We start from the raw sequence: 25,249 nt of genomic DNA on the forward strand, positions 1-25,249 counted from the left end.
ACTCTCACCTTTCATGGGGAACTTTATATAATAATCTATTATTATTTAAGTATCGCAAAGATTTAAATGGCAAATCTACAGACAACCAGATAATTTATTGCAAGCTGTTGATCCTGAAACTGAAGTAGGCAAAGTTATAAGGTATTTATCCCATTTTCTTACCATGCCTTCGTGGTCTGCTTGACGCGAATTCGAGAGGTCTGTGGTTCGAGTCCCGGCCAAGGCATTGCTGATTTTTCATCTCTCCTGTTTTCACAACCTAATTTCTCTACAGTGGAACTAAAAATGGTGGTGGATAATAGTTTTCCGCCACCAGGATTTGGTGATTGGATCCCGTAATCCCCAGTCGCCCTTTAAAAGAGGGAGTATATAAGGTATTTCTCCCGCTTTCTTAGCATGCCTTCGTGGTGTAGCGGTCAGCACGCTCGACGCGTATTCGAGAGGTCCGCGGTTCGAGTCCCAGCAAGGGCGTTGCTCATTTTTTTTATCTCTCCTGCTTCAAAATAACCTAATGTCTCTACAAAATAATTAAATTCCGCTTTTACTTTTTCTTGCAGAAAACGTATTCTTAGGATTACTGAATGTATGCACAGAATAAATATCCTAATAATACACCGTATAAAAAGTACGGAACTAATTCTACATTAATACATAAAATATCATACTTACAAAATTTTATACAAATGAGAATTAGAAAATAAAACCAAAGACTTACGTTTCGTTATAATTTTAAGAGGCTGCTTCAAAATAACCTAACGTCTCTACAAAATAATTAAATTCCGCTGTTACTTTTTTTTTGCAAAAAACGTATTTTTAGGATTACTGAATGTATGCACAGAATAAATATCCTAATAATACACTTTATAAAAAGTACGGAACTAATTCTACATTAATACATAAAATATCATACTTACAAAATTTTATACAAATGAGAATTAGAGAATAAAATCAAAGACTTACGTTTCATTATAATTTTAAGAGGCCCCGCATCACCAATATGTAAAAACGATAAAACAGTGAAGGACATTCTTAGTGTTGCCATAAATACAGTAACACGAATATTAGGTAGATAAGCGCACTGATCGCTGAGACTTTCATCTCTGATTAGGTACCAGGTCGCAAAACAGGTTGACTCCACACGCGTTTTCACGGTTTTCCCTCTCGCAACAATTATGCAAAACAGTTCCCTTAAAATTTCTTACAGGAAGAAATTCCTGATGTCAAAAGTATTGAATTGCTTTCCTGTAAATGATTGTTTCCATAAACAGTGCGGCCCACCAGCGGCCGAGCGGTAAAGTCGCTGAACACTGGTAGTTCGGTCCGAGGTTCGAATCCCGCGAACGGGCTGACTGCATAGGTGTTTTTGTGGTTTTCCCCATGTGTGACGCGTATACTAGCCAGTCTCCATTAGAAAGACCTCCACGAAGGCATCCCTCCTCTTAGGCAGATAGCCCTCGAGGCTTTGCCGTAATTAAATAACCTAACCAAACCCTGTTTTCTACATTTATCCATTTTGAAACTTCATTCCGAGAGATGTCGTTGCTTCCTTTTTTATCCTTTAAACCATATTTACGCCTTCATTGCCGGTTCGTGTTGTTTTTATCACTATTATATGTAAACCACATCTTTTACTGATATGCACAATAATAGGAAGACCATTAAACCAAAGCGTCATTCACTAACAACAGAATTACCAAATTTTACTGTTTTTCACAGTATTCTTTTCTAATGTTACTATACTTTCATAGCATTTTCAGCTGTACATCGCAAAGGAAATTAGAAAAGAATTTTAGAATTATTTTTTGCTCGTTGTTCTATGACACAATCTGGGAGTGGGCCGAAAAACCTTTCGTCTTGAAAGGATTTCCCTGCTTACTTCAATCCTTCTGCTCAACAGCGCCACCTACAATCCCAAACCGCGTTGCAACCTGTATGAATTCTGGCGGGCAGAACATTTTAGTTACTCATCACAGGAGGTAGCGTGGTTCGGCGTTTGCTAGCGTGGGCTGTATTGTTTCCCAGAGAAGGGAATTTTAGAAAAAAATTTGTGCTACTTTGGTTAAATTATTCTGTGGCCAACCTCATGATGCGGTGGTTCTGAACTGGATATAGATTTTGTTCAATTTAAAGCTTTTGCTGAGTTACCATGGTAGATGTCCTCATCAACTGTCTTCTGTAAGTTGTTTATATTTTAATTTAATACCCCTCTTAATTATTTATGAAAAAAATTATGTTACTGATATCTATAGATTTTAAATAGATCTGTCATTTTTTTCACATTGCTTGAAACTAGTCAAGAAAAATTCTTGTGGACTGTGTCATTTTTTAGTGGAGTCCGAAATTTTCTACTTTTCTTAGCTTTAAATACCTAATCTACATTCAATTTTAATATGTGAAAAATTGAACCTGTACTGTTTTGTTCTCATGCATTCCAGTCACGGATTTAAAATGTAATGGTAAAAAAATATATAGCTTTAAACTATTTTAGACTTCGAATCCCTCTATAATTCATTCTTTTGGAAAATCCATCAATGACAGAAGGTAACTCAGTTTATAATTGGCAATTTCGACCTACCCTTGAGACTGGCGTCATGAGTTAGCTATGAAGATATTTCCTAAGTTTTCCCCTTGCATCATATAGGAAACAGTTTCCATTAGAAAGTCCTTCGTAAAAACATCTTTTCTCTTATAGGAAACAGTTTCCATTAGAAAGTCCTTCGTGGGGCCCACCAGCGGCCGAGCGGTAACATCGCTGAACACTGGTAGTTCGGTCCGAGGTTCGAATCCCGCGAACGGGCTGGCTGCATGGGTGTTTTCGTGGTTTTTCCCATGTGTAACGTGTATACGAGCAAGTTTCCCCTAGAAAGTCCTCCACGAAGGTATCCCTCCCTTAAGGCAGATAGCCCTCGAGTGCTTTGCCATACTCTAATACTCTAATAAAGAAAGTCCTTCGTAAAAGCATCTTTTCTTTTATAGGAAACAGTTTCCATTAGAAAGTCCTTCGTAAAAGCATCTTTTCTCTTATAGGAAACAGTTTCCATTAGAAAGTTCTTTGTAAAAGCATCTTTTCTCTTATAGGAAACAGTTTCCATTAGAAAGTCCTTCGTAAAAGCATCTTTTCTCTTATGCAAATATACTTCTCGCGCTTTCACGCATTAGATTTGGGTTTAATATTTATTCCTTATGCCTTTCAGTTAAAGTATACATGTTTTATCTTCAAGCTTATATACTTGCTTTTAATATTTCATTCCCACATTTTATTTTTGTAGCTTTGTACATTTCATAATGTTTATTTAAACTTCTTTGGGTAAATTCTTAATCCAATAGTTTAATTATAGCATCTAAGATTGAGTACATAAACTTATATTTCCAAGCGAAATGTCTAAATAAACAACCGTAACTTTAAAGGATGGTGTTTGCCTCTAAATGAAAAATATTCTTTTAACAAAAGTTATTAAAAACATTCATCTAAATTTTGTAATATTATTTCTTCCAAAATGCACAATACGCTGTTTCGCTAACTGTTGTACAATGAAATACATATATATATATATATTTCAATATATAATATACATATTTTATTTACTGTAATTAATATTTACTTTAGTAAATAAATTATTATTATCTTACTTTGCGGCTATTTCCCAAGTATTAGGAAATTTATTTCGATTTCAATGAATTTCAGTTTCTTAATTCAATCTTTGATATATATATATATATAATTTATTTACTAAAGAAATATTTTTTATATTATCTCCTAATATTAATTTTAGTAGAAGTATATAAAAAGGGAACCCATAGGGAGGAAGTTTAATTCCGAAAATTGTTTTAAAGTAACTTGAATTTAAATTGTTAAAAATGTTTTACGGGGACTTGAATTAGATCATGAATAACAAAATTTCAATTGGAAAAATAAATTAAATTAAAAGCAAGTAATTATTATCATTGATCGGAAATTAGTTGACTTTTCAAGGGGAACAAACCAACTCCCGTTCAATGAACAATAATTAATAAATAAATATGAAGGTGTTTCGTCTTTTACTCAATTAATAATGGTGATGCCAAACTGGCAAATTAAGTTAGGCCAAATATTTCCGTGAAGTGAAGGTATTTAGAACCAGAGTACCAAAGAACTCATTCTTATTAAGCATTTTTGCGAATACAATTTTGAGTGAAAAGCAATTTATGTAGTAAAATTGATAAAATACTTTTGTTATTCATGATTTAATTCAAGTCCCCGTAAAACATTTTTAACAATTTACATTCAAGTTACTTTAAAACAATTTTCGGTACTAAACTTCCTCCCTACGGGTTCCCTCTTTTTAGATACTTCTACTAAAATTAATATTAGGAGATAACATAATCAATATTTCTTTAGTAAATAAATTATTATCTTACTTTGCAGCTATTGCACAAGTATTAGAATAACTTGCTTTCGAACTAAGTGAATTTAAGATCATACAACATATATATATATATACAAAAGTAGAAAGTAGCAAATTAAAAATGATAGGTCAAAAAATTGCGCCTTGAGCTGCAAATTTTGAAATAAGATTTAAAGGGAAAGGACAGTTTATAATATCTAAAGCTTTAAATTTATTTGATGCAGTTAATTCCAAAGTTTACAAGTAACACCATGTACAAACACTTACACTAAATGAAAGCAGTTAAATTTTACGTGATAAAAACCTAAGTAAAGTACAACAAAATTTAAGAAAACTTAAAAAAGAAAAATCCAAATTGGCACTTAGAAAATACTAAACAATTTTGTTAAAAACCTATACTACAAAATCAAATTTTGGTACGCTTAAAAAATCAAAACATAATAAATGCAAAGAAATAATATACAAAATAATTGAAAAAATGGTCAATTCACTTAGCACGAGACCGACCTCAGAGCTATATACACATATGAGTATTATATAAACAAGAAGTTACTTTCTGATAGGGCAAAATTTTCCTGTTATCGAAGTTGCAAGTAACGCTAAATTTTAAGAATTAAGTTTTACTTCTCTACTTCAACGATGAAAATATGTACAATTCAAAAGCACGTGATTACTTTTCTTTAAAAAATCCACATATCGAATTGGATGGCAGGGAGATTCAATCGCCTTACATTTCAACCCGCGTAATAGGTAACCGACGAAATTTTAATGCCCAAAGAATCTGCATACTAGGAAGATAATATCAACAAATGAATGTGATGAAAAGGAATTTATACGATTTCAATAATACGTAAAAAAAGTGTCCATGTGTGGGAATGAAACAATTACATGCATCCATTCATATTCGAGGTAAATGATTTTGTTAACTGAGAAATATCGTCGAATATTTTACACTCTAGAACTTACCTGTCACCGAGATGAGAAAGCCACTTTACTCCTCAAGCCGTCAATTTGATTCTAAATGTCCCAGCTTTGAAATATTTGCAAGAATTTTTTTAATGTAACATTAACCAGTTCTTTAAAACATTTTTTTCTTGAAACGCCTGTCATGCTAATAGACATTATTAGGATCAGCCATAAAAACATCTGTTAAACTGATAGATTTTGCTTGCTTTGCCATAAGTGATACGCTAAAGAATGTTTAGCAGACAATCATAGCAGCAATTTTATCAAATTAAAGCCACAAGTGTTTATCATGTGAGGCATCTTCTGCACATTATCACTTACTTCGTTTATTTTCAGTTTAACATGACGGAATTTAACGAACTCACTTTTTTTCAAGCAGTAATGTACTTATTCCAGTTATCATTACATTAATTTTTATTTCTCATATTGATGAATTGCGTGAGCGTAGCATGCAGCAATATTTCCCTTTTCATGGGTAGCTTTGTTATGTTAAAACGCAGATTGTTAGGTTAGGTTACTTAATTACGGAAAAGCCTCGAGGGCTATTTGCCTAAGGGGAGGGATGCCTTCGTGGAGGACTTTCTAAGGGTAACTGGCTCGTATACACGTTACACATGGGAAAAACCACGAAAAAACCCATGCAGCCAGCCCGTTCGCGGGATTCGAACCTCGGACCGAACTACCAGTGTTCAGCGACTTTACCGCTCGGCCGCTGGTGGGCTAAAAACCGCAGATTGTAGTGAAAGCTTTTATTCTCAGTTTATCAATTTTAATTGATAAATCATGTGACTAATAACTTACCATCATGAAATAAAGTAATAATACATTATTCTGTATTTTACAATATACTGTATACTGCATTGCTTAATAAAATGATATAAAATATTTTGTACACTAGGATACACTCTCTTTTCCTAGTATCTGTAAAAGTAAGAGGTTCCAGTATTTTAAGTTAGTTAAAATTTATTTAAATGTATTTAAGTTAGTTCTTAAAAATGATTAATAGCTGTAATTCTTGTGCTGTATAGTAAAACATATTGTTTCAAAGAATGGTACGTATAAGAATGATCACTGGCCTTACGTTTTGGGGCCTTATTATGTTAAATAAGAAACTCAAGAGCAGGAGAACGAAAATAAAGAATAAGCTAAATACTCTTTACTTACTTGATAGCCGATATTCCAGACCAGCATACTTATGATCATGAAGCTTGGGCGTGAGCTCAGGGTATGAGGGGCTTCCTATAAACTGAGAATATGCGCAAGCTTCCGCTATGACATTTCCATCTCCCGTATTTAGTTACATCGCCCTGAAGTGAGTATACAGATGTTTGATATAGCATTGGTTATGCCAGAGGTGTAGTATTTTGGTTGTGATATGATCTGTTGTCATTCCGTGAGCATTTCGAAACTTACAGCAAATTATTTTATCCATATTTCCTGAGCCACAGAAAGTGAAACCCCGGATGTCGAATCAGCAGATGCGAGAGCATGGTAGTATATGTTTCTGTTTTCATTAACAGATCTTGCAGTATATTGTTTTATTAAATTAGAGCTTGTAGGTATCCGATTATTTTTATACTATAATTGCTTTTAAGGCTTACTAAATTCGGGAATTCAGAAATTATCCTGTAAAACATTCTTAACATACTGCGATACCTAAATTCTCCTATTTTACCACTTAATTTACTAGCGAAACACAAATTTATCATACATTTATGTGCCATTATAGCATACCGAGTAAGCCAATCAACATAATAAAAGTTACCGTTATTGTTGTCATGTCTGATTTGTCTGACATATGCAGAACAAAACTACTAATATTATCGTGACAAGAATTGCAATTTTTGCGCCTGTTTTTTGGCCTTGAGTATCATACCGGATGACAGTACCTCTCCTAATCAATGCCACCCCGAGGGACGGGTCCGAAGGACTCCCACTCATTTTTTGCTACCACCAAACCACACGAGAGGAAGCCATAAATTTAAAATGCCCCATGCCACAAAAAAACTGTACATTTACAACATCCATGCCTTCTCTGAGATTCGCACTCAAGCTCTTCGGTACGGTAGTGAAAGTCACTAACCACTATCCTTTGGGCGGCCAATAGAAATGTTTACAATTCGATATCATATTACGACACTGAACTTAAGGTGCAACATCTAGTTTAAACAACTGCAGATGCTTTTACAATTTGACAGAATTTTCTAATCAAACTGGCCGAATTAATTTGCATAAAAAACGCCGGTATAATTTTCTGGGTGCAAGGGTTAGTGCTGGTTCGTCTTTGTCGCCAGTTATCTTTATTGATTTAACTCCTGATCGGGAAAATGAGTTATGTCTCATTATCTGAACAGACTTGTTTTCACTAACTTTCCCATTTCTATAATCTCTACAATTAAATTTTCAAAATCATAGCATCTATCTATGTCCCTATTCTTAAATAACGAAAAAAGCTGCACTTTGCACGGGAAAAAATTTATATGTTTCATGAATAACGTATTGATATTATTAATCGGAAGAGAACCTTTCATGTTAAAGTGAAAGATTTCTCTACTAAATAACTTTTATACAATAACTTTTATACCATAACTTTTATAAAAAATAAATAAGTATATTTTAATATATTAAATAAATGAATATATTATTTATATATTTAAAGAAAAATAAATATATTTTTCTTCTCCTGTAATACCAATAGATTTATTTCCAAACCTTACACTTATTACATCGAAAAGATTATTGTTTGATTCAGCTTTTATCTACTGAACTAAAAACACTGAAAGAAATTTGAAAATCATGTCGAAAATTAGAAAAATTAAAACTTTGAAACCTCTGATTTTGCGATCTAGTCATTACTTCAATAGAAGCTTTGTTTGTTCCTAAATTGGCATAGCATCATTTTGTTTATTTCTGTAAAAGTTTCTTATATTAAATAAACATTCTTCAAGGGTTAATGACTCTGAAATTAATATTTTTTAGACAAAGAAAGAATGTTCTATCTTTAATAAACAAATTCTTATACGAAAGTATTCAGATAAAAAAAAAATCAACTGAGATGCAGTCAATTGCCATAAAATATTTATAATGCTATTGATTCCATTCCGTCACTTTTAACGGAAACGGAGCCCGGAATTATCAGCATTGCTCTTGGATGTTATGTAAAGAAATTAAGATGCCATTTTCTTTGTAATCAATGCATGTGTTACTTAATTTTTCCACTTTCTCCTCGTGGGAACATTCATTTGTGTTCTTCCATCACGAGTTGTATTATTATTTTTATTTTGCTTGCGGCATTAACTTGAATACAATGAAATTGAAAATAATTTACAGAAAACAACGTATTCAAAGTTTTGAATTTATGTGTTATACCTCAAGACCATAGGGCAGAGATGGCGAACCTATGGCATGCGTGCCACTGTCGGCACGCAGAGACTCATCAGCCGGCACGAGACTAAAATATTACTTCCTTAATCAATAATCACAAAAAAAAAATATATATATATATACCATGTAATTTAAATAAGTGTTTTTGTCTGTTCTTGAACGTTTCAATTACTTACGGCTTACTTTTCACTTACTCACGGCACATAAACACCAACCACGAGATTGTTGCTGAACTTTATAAAGCTGAACGGAAGGTGTTTATTGAAGGAAAATTGAGGAATTATAATTACCGGAAAGTTGGTTTTTGCAGTTGATCTGTCTAAAACCAACCATCTAACAACGGCCAGCTTTCAAATTTCACTCTGCCTGGAAAAACAGGGTAAACCGCTCTCCGATGGAGATTTAATCAAAGTAGTTTTGGGCACGTCGGCTCCCCCCCCCCAAAAAAAATGGTTTGGGGCACTCGACCCCAAAAAGTTTTGCCACCCCTACCATAAGGTAAAAGGATAATTTGATAAAAGTCTGTTGAGAATCGCATGATTTCATTTTTTGTCTTTGGCAGTTTTAATGCATTCCTGAAACCTATCATTTAAAGCAGTTTCATATTTTACGACGCAAGCATGTTGTTTTCCTATTTTTTAAATTTTACTATGTTTTAATTACATATTTTTAATTTTATTATCAATTTTCTTTTTACTTGTTAAGCAAAATATAATTTACTCTTTTCCCTTTCTTTGTTTCCTGTTCTCATTGTTTAAGACATAAATATCCTTCGAAATTGTATAAATATGTATTTTAAAGAAATGACGTTTATTTCTGTAAATTTAAATATCTGTCAAATATTACTTTATTTTATTTATTGCTTAGCTACATTTATATGAAGTCATATTTACAAAAGTAGAAGCTGGCTCTCCTAATTATTTGCATAAAGGTGGTTTATTCATGTGCATTAATTTATATACGTGCGTGTATTTATGCCTATATGATAAGGTATTATAAAAAATGGATCCAACGAAAGATAAATGCAATTAGTTTAGATTAAAAAAAAAGAAGCAAGATAAAAAGAAACCACAAATAAAATCAGAATTTTGTTAAATATAATCGAAAAACGCTTATTAGGTAAAAGTTGTAAATGCTTTCTGCTTTTGTTCGTTGTCCAAATAACGAAAATGCCAAACGGCGCTGCCATTTTGTTTGGCATTTCGTAAGGCTTTTAGAAACAGCAAGCGAGAGAAGTAATTTTTAAATTATAAAATGAGATTAATGAATCAAAAACAAAGGTAGGAAAAATTAAATTCATTTAAGCTGGAGGGCGTAGTCACTTTAGGTGCAAGACGCCTTGTATATAAAGAAGATTTAAAAATTGGGAGGTTTCGATTTATGAACTGGATAGATAGCTTTATTCTATCTATCCAGTTCATAAATCAATATTTATAAGAACTCTGGATTTATGCTGTGTCTTCATTATAAGGGTGTGTCTTTTTGAGTACCTCAATAAAAAATTCTAATGTGGACACCACGTGACTTTCCTGCAAGGCCTATTAATTTATGCACTCTTGGCTGCACTTCATTTAAACTTATTTCCTCAAATTTTTCTAATTTAATTAACGGATTCCTCAAGGCAAGTTGAAAATGACATCAAAAATTTCAAATTCTCAAATTAATTATGCCGGTCAAGTTCAGTTGTACGGGAGTCAAATTTCTAATAATTTTATTTTTTCATAACTAGTATTAAACTTTCACAAATATAGATATAGGAACAGGGAGACAGCATTAAAAGTTAGATTTCGTTTTTTTTGTCGAATATTAATTTTTTTTAAATATGAATATTTTCAGCATTTAAAGCATTTCTGCAACTGGAAGTACATGACTAAAAACCAGCGATCGCGAAAATAAAGGCCGAGTAAAGATTTTAAAGCCGTTTAAGGAGATGAGTATACAGTAGAGTCCCGAAAACTCGACATAATGTGGACTGAGAGACTGTTGAGTTCCCGAAAAGTCGAGTTTTACGAAGTAAGAGGTGGGTTTTTAAGAACTCTTAATATTTAAGCCTTTGATGTGCATGATATTATTTTTATAACGTTTTAACTAAAAAACTCTAGACATAAAATATTAAGATCCTACAGACAAATAATATATGAATTAAAAAAAATCTCTACCCAGTGATCTGTAGGGGCTTTTCCATCTGTGGAAGCCAGCCAAGCAGTAAATCTAGGCTCTCCTTCTTGAAATTCATCATAACATTTTAGGGTTTTTATCTTGTAAAATAGGTCTTGAAATGCCTGTTTACCTGCTTGGTGTGTTCTTTGGTGCTTCAACCACAAACAAAACGCCTCGCTCACATTTTCGTATTCACCACCTTTGAAATAAATAGGTCCTGAAATGCTTTTAGGTTTTAATAAAAAATGTTTTTGGTAAAATAGGTCCTGAAATGCTTTTAGATTTTAATAAAAATGTTTTTGGTAAAATAGGTCCTGAAATGCTTTTAGGTTTTAATAAAAATGTTTTCGGTAAAATAGGTCCTGAAATGCTCCTTTCAAACGTTTTTCTTTCCTTTAAGCTATCCGTACTTGCTCTTTTCACACATTAAGGCTCGATTTTGGACCTCTTCTTATCCCACCCTTAGTCCGTCCAACGCCTAAACTCATGGTAATTTTGTTTACACTTTCCTCTTTGTCCAGTCTCTTTAAAGCATCTAGTTTCATTTCCATTCACTTCAGTTTGTTTTCTTTTCTTTTCAAACAAAATTTCGCTCCGCAGAATATCAAAAGTTAAAAAAAAAAAAATATGTAACATTTATAACCCTAGATATGAAATGAGGAACGGAGTTTAGTTTGCAATAAGATGCATTCACAAAACTTCAAACAAGTCTCCTAACATTTCGCAACAATATGAAAGAAATGAGAGCCAGTGGCCAGCCGCTATATGACTTTCCTTTTCGCATCCACGAAAGAAGCAAACAGCGTTGCCATGTGTTACAACATATCTTGAAATTTGTTAGGCAGTTCCAAGAATCAATGACACAATGAGAAAACGGCAAAAATTACAGAAAAAGAACACTCAAATCTTTAAACAGAGCAGGAAAGGCAAACGCATAAATAATATGTACTGTATGTAATATTTGCCCTGTTTGGCCTAGAGATATTTTAAGAAAGTACCTAAAATTTTGTCGAGATATCGGGATTCGAGTTTACGGGACTCTACTGTACTATGTATACAGTTTAGTATTGTCGATTGCAATAAAAAGGAGGTGCGCAACTAGATGTTATAGTAGTCCCAAACACAACATTTCAACTTTCGACTGCTAATCGTTTTTGAGTTATGCGAAATACATACATACATACATAAGTATGCACGTATACAAACGTCACAACAAAAAATCCCTTTTGAATACATTTAAAATCCATTTTACAGTCCTTTATTCTGTGCGTACGTACAGATGCCACCCATAAAAATCGTACAAATGGATTCGGGAAAAGTCAAAATGGATATTTCAGTTGAAAAATTACGCTAACAATTCTTTCCTTATTACAATAATTCCTTTACTTCAAAGCAAATTGCTTCTAGGCTTAGTGGATATACATTAAAATATATCTTGCTCAAAATTCAACGCAATAATAATAACGAAGTCTGTGAGGGCAAGTATTGTTCTTGGGAGTAATTAAGATGCAATTCAATTATTCGTTTACTTAATAAAAGAAGCCATATTACTTCGTCTCAAGATCAGTTTGTTAATTAGTTATCCATTTCATTCTTGAAATGAATAACTGCTCATGCAGCAAGATTTAAACCTCTTATTTCTGTAACAGAAATTCTGATAGAGGTAATAAATTAGCCCAAACATAATTATCTTGTGTCACTTTAACCGAATTTCGGTATAGGATCGAAGAGGAAATAGGGATTAGAATAGCAATTCTTGTTTAGTTTACTTCAGAATTCACGCCTAATCGTTTTAAAGTCATATAAATTGACTTTAAAACGATTACTTTACATGATTTGTTACAATTTTGTAAGTGCTGAATACCAGTATTTTGTCTCTAGAATGTATTTTTATCTCCTTCATGAACTGAAATCGTCTGTTTTCTTCCTTTTAAGCAAAATAAATTTGGAGGAAATACATTCCACGTGCCCTGCTATTCTGCATATATCAGAAGTGTTTCAGGAGAAATAGAAAACATTTTCCTTTTATTTCATATGTACACTGGTGTACGTTTGGTTTTGTTTTATTTCCAGTAAATTATTTCACCTCGGAAGATTTAGGACAACTGGAAATCATATACTGAAGTGATTCACATGTGAAGTGAACGAATAAATTTATAAATAAATAGTAGTAATTATCAATACTAATAATGTAATCCAGGTATAACATGCATATACTTTTCTGCATAGAAACTCTTCTACTTCACATTTACAGAAGTATCAAAAAGGAAATTCCGAATGCGTAAAAGGTAATCTTTTCTGTTTAAGGCTGATTTTTAGTTTTTTTGAAAGATATTGTTCCTGTGAAACTTACCAGTGTTCAGAAATACCATTTTGTCCTTCAAGTCTCAAAATGAAAATCGTAGCATATTACATTGATTTGCAAATGCAAGTTTTCCATATTAGATGTTGTCTTGTCTGTAAATAGTTACTACTCTTGAGAGTTGAACTAATTCAATATTTCTTGTATTTTTCCTGTTGATGTATTGATACTTGTTTGTAGTAATTTCTTAACTGGATTTAAGCATCACTGTTGTTATAAATACTCGATTAAAATTTGGAGGTACGGACGTAAGATGAAAAAAAAACCCCATAGTAGTTAGGCCTATATAAAAATATACTTAAAGAAACCATAAATATCGTACTTGTTTAGTATAGTAGATTGCTTTGTTTCTGTTATACATTTCAGCATTTAAGAAATAAATAATTCATAGCCAAAAAAGTGTTTGTTTCATAATCAAGCTAAGAGTATGAACGACTCTACAGTGATAAGCTAAAGCAATCACAGTATTATATACTGTTTCCTAGGCTATAAATCCTCTTAAATTAAAACTGCAAGACTGGAACTTAAAAAATTAAAACTGTAAACCACTCTGTTTAAGGACTGTAGACTGTCTCTAAAACTTAGAGTGGTTTAAGAAATGTAGACTGTCTCTAAACCATAGAGTGGTTTAAGGACTGTAAGACTGTCTCTAAAACTTAGAGTGGAATTATGAAAGTTCTTTTTTCTTTTCTCCTCATACGATAGACAGTATCAGTCAATTATTGAGAAAGCTTCGCAATTAATTTTATTTCTGATGTCATTTTCAAGTGTGTCAATAGTTAATGAATGGCGAAGAAGAAATAAAATTACAATTACCGACGCATTTTCCCTCTTTAGGCCTATTATTATATTGAAATACGCAATAAGCATAATTTTTATTGATTTCTTAAGAGAGGGTCAAAAATGTATGTGTTCGAGAAGTTAAGAAATCTTCATTAGTTATCACCTGGCATATGATCTATTACCAGTGCCTGGGGTTATACCTGCTGACATAAGGAAACTCTCTTTTTCTTCCCCCCTAGTAACTTGATTTGGTCGTGCACGAATACTATGCGATATATTTGACTCACGCGTACTGTCATTGACCTTGAAATCTGGTTTCACTTATTATAATTCCTGCACAACTTTCGCTTTCAAAGCTCGTCGTTAGAGATAGTTTTGTAAAATTCAACAATAGCATCAGTTCTGCGTCTTCCTGTTTAACTCAACGTGTACCTGTCGAAAAACAAGGCAGTAGAATTGTTTGACGTGAAGTAAAAAAGTAAATACTAATAAACACATAAATGGTTTTACTTTTATATTTTGCTTGACATGATAATTAATTGCCTTTATACTTAAGTTGCATTTGCAGAGAATATGCTGGTTGTAATTAGTCACTTAACATAGAATAGGACAGAAAAGAGTTTTAAGATTTAAAATCTTTTCATAAAAAGCAATTTTAACTGAAAATATCTGCCTCGTAAATCTCATTAAATTATGCCTTTTCTAACATCGACTGAAATTTTATTAGCCACTAATTTTTATCAGAAATTTCAAATTCGCATTAATAATAATAATGCTATTACGTTCAAGAAGGAAACAAATCCAGTCAAGAATACCGAAAAGAAGTTTTTTTTTTTTTTTTTTTTTTTTTTTTTTTTACATTTGAAATGTTGCTGCTTTCTATTTTCTTTCTCGACTAAGAAAGTACTCAGCTTTGCAAACCGTATGAAATGAATTAAAATATTATCTTAAAGTTTACCATATTTAAAATGCAAATAAAGTTGAAGCATTTAAACTTGTTGAAACATACATCCGCTTTTCTGAATCGAGTTTGATTGTGCTTTACTCAAGCCACACTTCTTTAAAATGTACAAAAAAGTTGCTGCGATGACTTTCTTATTAACTCTAGAATTGAGTGTACTAGTAAATGTGATTAATTTGCTATAAAGGCATACTGTTCTAGCGGTGTTGTGACTTGGCTTGGGTTACTTCTTCGGACCTTAGGGGTGCAACGGAAGCGGAAATGTTACTCATTAAAATCCCCATTTTCAAAACCAAATGTGAGTAGCTGTGTTATCTCATGGTTTGACACTATCTTGCATATGCTAGCAAACGTTGCAAAAATTCTAGAGGCATACAAAGTATAGCAATGCTCTTGATGCTAGATGCTAAAACTAATAAACTCATTTCTTTTGAAATATATCTTACATTTTTTAACATGTTTTTTTTTCCCACCCCTGTATTAACTTCAATGAAAACTAAAATAGTTGCAGAAAATATACATAAACATTTTTAAAGTATGTTAATAAAAAAGTTATAAATTAATGGCCTAATGATGACATCATTATGTAGAATTGTAGAATTTTTTGTTTCTGGTTTTTTGCAATAGTTTCTTCAATAAATAAATGCAAACAGATGAGTTTTACACTCAGTGCTTAATATTACCTCAGAAGTTTCTTAATATTAATATTTTGATTTAATGTCTCAACTAGGGTAAAGTTTCGGAAGTCCTACCCCCTAATTAAAATTAGGTATAAATCGAAGGATCTATGAAAAAATAAAAATTTTGTGTGGTAATAATATCTTGCGCTATCGTTGCTGATATTTATTACAATTAAATTCTATACTGTCTACTCTCTCGAATAAAACTAATAAAATTTATGAACACGCCCTTAATAACACTTGGGCAACCAGTATTCTAAGTCGTCCTACCTATAGCTTAAGTCGTATGACGTTCAAAATTGGATTGTTATAATAAAACTTTCTTTTTCTCGTTTGATTTATTTACACATTTAATTACAACAATGATTAAAACGATACATTTTCATTTTCTTCTCAGCTCCAACACTTGTGTCGTGTACCCAGCCTTTGCATTTTAGTCACTGAATCATATTTATTTCGCGGTCTTCCTCACAAATATTATAGGGATACTAACAATATAATGAAATAATATGGTTGACTAGGGAGTCACACGTTTTGCCGGAAGAGGCGCAGTTGGCTTGATATTACGCCTAATATTTAAAAGGTATGACTTAAGCGGTGATATGACTTGCACAAAATTACTCTAATATGATCAACTGCATGTGCATGTGCATCTGAGACTAATTTGATCGATAAAGGTCTAAAAATTTGGCCGTTATAAAATGGAATCGCCTGTGACAAGAAGGACATTTTTAATTTATTACCTAAATACCTTCCCTATTAATATAGCACCTTTATAACATCAATTCAGTAAGTCGCTAAATTGCATCACTTTACGAAACGCGTGAATTCCTGATTGCTCGGAATGACTTAGGAAAAACCAGCTGTTATAGAGAAAGAACACGGAGATTTGTACCACTTGATCAGTGTAACACGAGATTACGATGTAGGTGAAATAGTTGCCATACGTTATTCAATCCAGCCAACTGAAGCGGAAATGAAATATAACAGCAGGAGGTGGATGGAGGCTCGCAATCAGAAGCTGAATCTATTTTTCTCTCCAAGCATCTATTTTCTCAGTTAATTGAGCTATTTTAACGCCCTTGGAGCTGCCTAATATCAAGTAGCCTTCAGGTTTCGAAATTTTTGCTTATTAGAATACATAAGATTTGGTATAAGAACTTAATTTGATATAAGGATGATATTGAGCCATTGATGCATTAAAGTAGCTTTGGATGGGCAGCTTCATTTCAGATGTGTAACTAGAATGTGTAATGTCCTAAATAAGCAAATAAGATTTATCTTTGAGATGGTCAGTTACGATCTTTAGAGAAAATTATTAGATTTGCATTTCATGCATAATTTCTCTCATAGTTTAACACATTCAAAATTCTAAATTCTTTATAATTATCATAAATTTGCTACAAAGTGTTACGTTTTTCACATTTTAAACATTTGTTAAACGGATTTCCGGATCAAAGTATATATGTATATATATATATATTCTCTCTTTTAATTCAGTTTTATTGTTTGTCAAGTAATTTTACATTGTTGAATTAAGATAAATTAACTTAAAGCGCACATTCATTTGACAAATATTCACAAATTAGAAGGGTTTTAAAGGATGATTCCAGTTTTAAAAAAATTAATTACTACTGGTTTGACGCAAACAGATGTCAATAGTTTAAAATTAGGCAAAAAAGCGGCCTTAGTTTGACATCGATTTTGATTAAAGTTTTATCGATTTTGATCAGGCACAAGTCGCTCACAAGTTATTTGATCATACTTCTTTCAGAGACAACAACAAAAAAAAAAAAAAAAAAAAAATGTTTAGTAATTTTAAATTTCACCTTGTCTTGTATCTCTTCCAATTTAAGTTGACATTATCTTCTTTTTATATTATACTTTTAGCAGTTTGAAGCAATTTATAAAATACCTAAGGAAGGCAAAACAAATATTACTTGAAGTCAAAATGTTTACTTGAAGGTTATTAGAAAATAATTTACAACACATCTTTCCACTTTTCTGTTATAACTGAAGATAACAAATATTCTCAAATTGGAAAAGCTTAAATGTTTCTCAAGTTTTTTTGCAAAGCCTAAATAGATAAAAGAAAATAATTCCCAGTTTGCTTATTTTTGCTTTGAAAAGACTACGTATTTGTTTTGAAAATAATTCCCAGTTTGCTTATTTTTGCTTTCATTCCATTTGCTTATTTTTCATTTCATTGATTTTTTGCTATCATTCCTGTTTTTTAAAAAAAAAAAAAAAAGTGAAAGAAATACTATCTTAACAAAGAATGGAAAATCTGAGCAGGATACTACACAATTGAAAAAACAATGACTATTAGTATTATTTTATAATCACCAGCTATATAACTTTTCGTAAATAAAGACTAAGAATTTAGAGTAAAGCGATTTGCATTAATGATTTAGACATACATTGATTCTAATAAAATGATAGAAAAACACATTGCTTCAACGAAGAAAATTGCGTATTAATCTGTGGCAGAAATTTCTAAGTCTGATTTTTGGCAAAGCTGTAGAAAAAATCAAATGATTTTATAATCCATGTAACGGCGTTTTACCCCCTTAGATAGTTCATGAAACGCACTATTTTCATTGAACTGAAAAATTTCAGTCAATATCAATTTACTATGGAGCTCATGTTATCAATCTCTATGAAGATAATTAAAGTTTTTTTTTTATTAAGAAACAATCCAAAATCAGGCATACATCATATGTTACAGATGCTTAGCTCAGTAAATAATGGTAAATTTTATATCGTTTTGCTACATCTCGGACAAATCTTGATTTTTACAGCTTTCATGAGGGTAAGTAAATAAAAAAGGGAATAAGTATTTTCTGCAAGAGCAGACAAGCAAAACGAATGTAGAATATTTCCACTTTTATGTGCTCAGTTATATGTCCTCAGTTACCCTGCGTAGCTTACAAAGCTTCATCATTAAGTACAGTGGGTTTCCCTTCATTAAACACTGGAAACGTAAAGTATAATGTGAAAATATCTTGGAGCGTGTTTTGCTGTTAAATTATACCCGTGCCGCTATCAAACTCTAAATGGAAGCTTAGGCATAAAGAATAGAAGCAATATTAACACACGATTGCTTTACTGCATGGAAGAAAATTTTTTGATTTCAAAAATACTTCATTTAGTTTCAGAATTAAGCGATTTTAACAGAATTAAATTCTTGTTTCACGCTTGTTCACTAAACATTTTATTTTATATCTATTGCAACTGTAGAGTCTATTTTCTGTCTTCCAAAACAGGTAACTTTAAATAACATCAATTCTATTCTGAACGCAATGATTAGTGTAGTCTAGTGTGCATATAAAACGTAAATTTCTTTCAGAACGCGGAGTAACATATCGCAGAATAAGTAGAATTAACAGAAAGGAAGGTAAAATTTCAATGAATGTAAGGTGGGCTGACAAGTAATGAGACTACCTGGGAAGGAGGTAGTGCAGGAACGCTAACATCCAGGCAGGAACGCTAACATAATCTCTCTACAGCGTAATACAATCTTCTCATTGATTCTCCAACTGCAATATTGCTCCATGGTAAAAGCCTTGAACTTGATCTTGGCATCTAACAGCACTGATGATTTCGTTATCTAAAGGAAAATGAGTTGCACGCAGATTTTGCTGTAGTTTGGATAATTGCCTCGATTGTTGGTTTGTTTCTTAGACCCAAGCTTAGTATTGGGTCACTAAATGAGTCACGAATCCTTCGCAGTCAGGGTGAAAACGCTGAAAATGTTATCATTCTTTGTCATTTCTGGATATTTTGAAGTGAATTCGTGAGGTGGTGTGGTGTATTTAATTATGGTAAAGTTCACTAGGGCTATCTGCCTAAGGGGAGGGATGCCTTCGTGGAGGACGTTCCAAGGGAAACTGGCTCGTATACACGTTACACATGGGGAAAACTACGAAAACACCCATGCAGTCAGCCCGTTCGCGGGATTCGAACCTCGGACCGAACTACCAGTGTTCAGCGACTTAACCGCTCGGCCGCTGGTGGGCCCATGAATTCGTGAGGACTACATGAAAAGCAAAAAACGCGTAATATGTTTCTTATATTACAAACAATTCAGTCTTTCATGAGAAAGCTAGCTATTTGTCAGATAATACTTGCAATTTTTCTTAGAATTAATTAAATAACACTAGGTTGATTTAACTAACTGAACTGAATTTATTTATTTTTAAACAAAATAAAATAAAGGAACAATGGAAAACATTAAAAAAAATGAGAAATTTTTCATATCAACACAGGAATTCTCTACACCTTTCTGAAGTCGCAATTTTTCCTAACGGTATTAATGTTTTTCTCTCTATCAGAGCACCTCACCTTTATTTTAAAAGACATTCGGTTTGCTAGGAATATGAAACTTTGAGGAAGGAAGGAGGTTCCGTTAGTAGAGTGTTCATCTGCATAACAACTGAAGTCATTTGAGTCACATTTGAAGTAAAGGCCCTTCAATAAAATGTATTAATATTACAGAACTGTCATGCAACATTTAAAGCACGAGCACTCAATCTTCACTTCTTTCATAGTCTCTTCAGATGGAAGAGATACTGATAAAGGAATGGGATAGAGTACAGTGAAACCTTATTAAGACTATAGTTCACCGTTTCAGACGATTTTGATTTTCCTTCAAGGTGGTCGCCTTAACAAATATAACTATCGTTCAGTACTAATGTTTATTTATTATCTCAGAACTGCTCCTCATTTATAGACATGACGGTTTACACAAAATAGTTAATTTGAGGTATTTCGTTGTATCTTTGTTTTAGCAGTCTATTCCTAATCCCTTTTGCCCACCAGCGGCCGAGCGGTAAAGACGCTGAACACTGGTAGTTCGGTCTGAGGTTCGAATCCCGCGAACGGGCTGGCTGCATGAGCGTTTTCGTGGTTTTCCCCATGTGTAACGTGTATACGAGCCAGTTTCCCTTAGAAAGTCCTCCACGAAAGGCATCCATCCCTTTAGGCAGATAGCCCTCGTGTGCTTTGCCATAATTAAATACACCAACACCTAATCCCTTTTTCCATGTCGAAGTACTATTACTCTAATTGCTCACATCAGTTTCTTAATTAAACTAATGATTAAATCACATTATTTCTAATATTTAGTCTACTACTTGTAGAGTCATTAGGATTATTTTTTGAAGCCAGAGAGATGAAAAATTAAGAACCGCCTTCGCCGGGAATTGAACCACGGACCTCTGGAATACCAGCCCAGCGTGCTACCGTTACACCACGAAGGCACGCTAGGGAAATGGGATAAATACCTTATATACTTATATGTCGCATCTATGTTATACGGAAAAGATCCTTTAGGATTTTATTTAAATAGCTTACACTACCCTAAGCAAGTAAGAGTAAAATAGCAGTCTTTTGTTATTTTCTTCACTCTATTACAATTAGATTATTGCAAACCATGATTACAAATATTAAAAGAAAGACACTAACTTTAATTTGTTGAAAATTCCTATAACGTGGACATATAATGCTGTACTTTTTTTTATTAATACATAGTTAATTTCTAATTCAATTTTAGAATGCATTCTTATAAGGTAACGATTAAAGTTACTGAGTTAAACTTTCTTTGATAAGCTGCAATTATTTTAACAGATACATAGTCTGCGAAATAGTTATGTTTTAAGAGATGCATTAATAAAAGTTTTGCTTAAAAAATAAATGCTTCTAGTAAATAATTATAAATAAAGATTAATTTGAATTCGTGAATAATAGCTGTAACAGCTCTAGGCTTAAAATTCTCAGTTTACATGATAGATTTAGAGACAAGCATATTAAAATATGCAAAATTTTATAATGAATGAAAGGGATACATGCCAAATTAATTTTCCCACATTGTTCAATACATTTCAAGAGATTCAAAATGCAATGCCTTTCAAGAGGCAAGCTTAAGTTTTGTTCATTAGCCAGTATTGAGCATTTTGCTGCTTGGTTACAGAAAGCATCGCTTTGTTCTGAAACTACACTTCAGCTTCAAACTCAGGACTGAATTTAGTTTGTTTTCAAATGCTATTGTAGTATGTAATTATAGGCAGTAATTAAATTAATGCCTATAATTACTAAACTAAATACTTTCATTTGGACTAAATAATTTCTGAACTAAATAATTTCATTTGGAACTAATTTGGATTTTCTAAACTAAATAATTCCATTTTTTATTTTCTAAACTAAATAATTTCATTTTCTAAACTAGATAATTTCATTTCGTAAAACTAAGTAATTTCATTTAGAAGTTAACAAAGAATTTATTTCCGGTCCGACGAAATGTTTCATTGCGTCATTCATAACGTGAAGGAAGCAACATCTTTTCACTATTAAAAAAAACAGCGATTTTATAGGTTAATGTCGGTTAAAAAAAATTAATTTTCAGGTAGTAGTCTTTTCCGAAGGTTTCAATAAAGAGAAAAAAAATAAATCACCGCGTCTGTACTTTCTCTTGGGAAGAGGTCTAAGATGTGTGTTACAGAACGGACGGTATTACCTAAGTAATTAAGGTGTGAGCGGATGTTTGCTGTCGTTCTGAACGTTGAAGAAAGCAGACTACTCAAGTAAAGTTTCCTGGCCTAAGGCAAACATTCTTATTTCTCTTTTTCTCCTTCAGAAAGAAGGGGGGGGGTATTTGAAGACCACGTGATTTGAAGAAGCGACGAGACGACAGATTCGAAATACTACGCCCAGCATAGTAATATGCTTACTTTTCTTCTGATTGCGAAATATCTTAGTTTTTTGGAAGGGCGATTTTTAAACTTTAGTGTTTTTAACCGTAGAAGAAAAGAGCGTGATCCCTTTTTCAGAAATAACAGAACTGGGGTTTTTAACCAGGGGGGAATCCTCCTTTGAGGAATTTCAGGGGGGTGGAATGCGATCAGCCTTATATTTAGATATTAAGAGCTTATTTTTTATTTCATGAATAAAAAAATAGGTTTATTCAAGTTTTGTTATTTATTAACGTTTTCTATACTTTTGTCGTCTATTTATAAAACACGTTAAAAAATAATCGAAACCTAAATAAATGTACGCATGTATTTTTCGAGTTTTTGAAATGTGGGAAGAAATGATCTTCTAGCTTATAATTACGGCAAAAGGAATGCATGGGACATAAAATGCTGAGAACCACTATTAATAAGGCAATCAGCCTAACATGAAAGGGAACCGAGGTCGTCAATGAGCCAAATTTTATTCAATCAGTCATCAAAATGAATAGCAGAGATTCTGTGACTCACAATTTTCACGGGACTGAGTTTCTTATTAATTAACATCAAAGTTAATGTAACTGATTAGTGCCGAGTGAAATAGAAGCAGATAAGGAACCTCTATCAGAAGCAGATAAATCAAGAATGGTTCTTAATATCCGAAATTACAATATCTGAATTTACATTTGCTTCAAGCTTTCACGACATAAAAGAAAGAAACTGCGCGCCCGTTACTGTGCCACCTCAGCTAAAACTATATGAGAAGTGTGTTGTAAAAATTCAGTACAGGGTTTATGTTTTTATGTAGTAAGATATTTACTATTACTTTCGATACAGAATGAAAGCTGTCTTTAAACAACTTCTCATATTATGTCAGAATTTCAAGTTTTCGCTTTGTATGCAACAAATATAATGCCCAATTAGTTTAATTTATTTCAAAGAGTCAATAATACCGATGAAGCGCCTCACTTGATTTTGTATTATTAAATATTAACTCTTAATGATCGCGAAAGATGGTAAAGAATAAAAAAATGTTTTTTATTTATATTTTTCCTTGCTTAAGAATATTCCCATATAATACAGACTTCTCGATTTATTGTAGATTTCTATGTTAAGTTAAATATGGGAAATACTGTATAAAACTAAATTTATAAAAACTGTGTTAAGAGATTTAGTCCAATCAATACATTGTGTCGATTTTTTTCTCACCTGTTTATATACTTTTTAGCTTCTAACTATATTTATCAATGAGAATAATGAGGGTCATTGATAATTAACGACAACTCGACGTAAAATCTGTTAGCCTTGCTTTTAGAATTTAAATAATAATTTTTACTACCTATCCGTTAATGTTTTCTTGCAGATAGGACTGTTGAAGGTCATGTACATTTTGTTTTCTAAACAGGTATGATTTTTATCTTACTCTGGTACGAGCAGACACACCGTTAAGTTTATGTTATCTCAGTCTCTAAAGTGTTTGCAGATTACAGAATAAAAGTTAAAAGTGTTTGCAGATTACAGAACATACTCCGAGACTTATTTCCAATAGAAGAGAAAGAATTCTGATATCGGAAGAAACATTTTAAATGCCTAAAACTTCGACTTTTGAGAAAGCATGTTTTACTTCTTCTTTTCGAAAATCAACCTAACGGAATACAAATAATTTAGCCAGCAGTTTCTTTTAGTGTATCGTAACAAAAATTAACTGAAATAAAATCACATATTAAATGGAAAACGATAGCTATTTCATACAAATTAAATTTAAAAACATAATTAAACTCTTGGTTAATAGATTAGCAAAGCTTTTCTTAAAAATTATCATATATTTTTGAACAATCAGTTCTTATAAATAGTTAAAGTTAATTCAAAATTCGCCTAAAATGCTGCAGAAGTCAAAGCAGTTTATTTATTAAGTCTCTATAAAAATTTGCTCAAGATTTCTCAAGCTCAAAAGCATTTTTTTCAATAACAAATTCACAGAGCTGAAGTTAAGAGAAAAAACTTTTCATATTTGAAATGTTAAATATATACATTTTTAATTTAGCATGATATCAGTACATTTCTGGCCTTACTAATGACTAATTCTATTAGACTGCTAAAATAATATGTTTTCTTAATGGAAAAGGTTACGGAATGTAAAGAAGAGAAAATGCATCCATCTTTAGTGCGCTTACGTAACTTACTATCATTGTACAGGTGTATGTTTGCTCTCATTTACCATAACCCGGCAATTATTCTCACTGTACGTTAAAGTACGTAGAGTACTACTGTGATGTAGAGAATAATTTAAGATTAAATTTCATGTTGTTCATCTGAATACTTCTCTAAAGCCACTAATTACCACCTCCGTTGAGGCTTGGGAAAGTGTTCTGAGAAAAGGCAATGATTCAATGAATGTTCTCAATTTAAAATACAAAACAAAAGCTATTGCTGGAAATGAATTAGAGGTAAGATGACGCCATGTTAATTATTATTGCAACACACGTCCTCAGAAATCCGTAGGGGGGGGTCAAAGCATTATTAAACATGCCGTAGATGGAAATTTTTAGAGTATTTAGCTTTAAAAAAAAAGAGTCACTATTTTGAGGTATGTTTAGAATGAAAACAAATCTAAATAACTAGGGTTTATTTTACATAAGTTATTTTTTTGGGGGGGGAGTAGGAGACGTGAAAAATGTGCAGTGCTCTCTCGCTCGCACTCGAACACTGGGTCACTCGAATACGCGTCGAGAATGCTTCCAATTACACCTCGGAGGCATGCAGAAAGGAGGGAGAAATACCTTGTGAGTTTCCTAGTTTAATTAATTAGTAAATGGTGTTGATTCTGACAGTGATTTACAAAC

At 32.4% G+C, this 25,249-nt stretch overlaps 1 protein-coding gene across 3 annotated transcripts in view; it reads left to right on the top strand.

The window, feature by feature from the left end:
* The first annotated feature begins 1,953 nt into the window (after positions 1 to 1,953).
* LOC118188230 (protein grainyhead-like) overlaps positions 1,954 to 25,249 on the top strand; it is a 285,114-nt gene continuing 261,818 nt past the window's right edge. For 2 of the 3 annotated variants that reach the window (XM_085806973.1, XM_085806974.1), the window contains exon 1: positions 1,955 to 2,175. In XM_085806973.1, coding sequence (XP_085663099.1) covers positions 2,147 to 2,175 — 29 coding nt within the window. In that variant the 5' untranslated portion in view covers positions 1,955 to 2,146. Of the gene's footprint in view, positions 2,176 to 10,571; positions 10,756 to 25,249 lie in introns of all 3 variants that reach the window. The other variant, XM_085806975.1, reaches the window with a different exon arrangement.

The sequence above is a fragment of the Stegodyphus dumicola genome, chromosome X1 (genome assembly GCF_044657685.1).
Source record: "Stegodyphus dumicola isolate Sdum_Otavi_A_Nest chromosome X1, ASM4465768v1".
NCBI lineage: Eukaryota > Metazoa > Arthropoda > Arachnida > Araneae > Eresidae > Stegodyphus > Stegodyphus dumicola.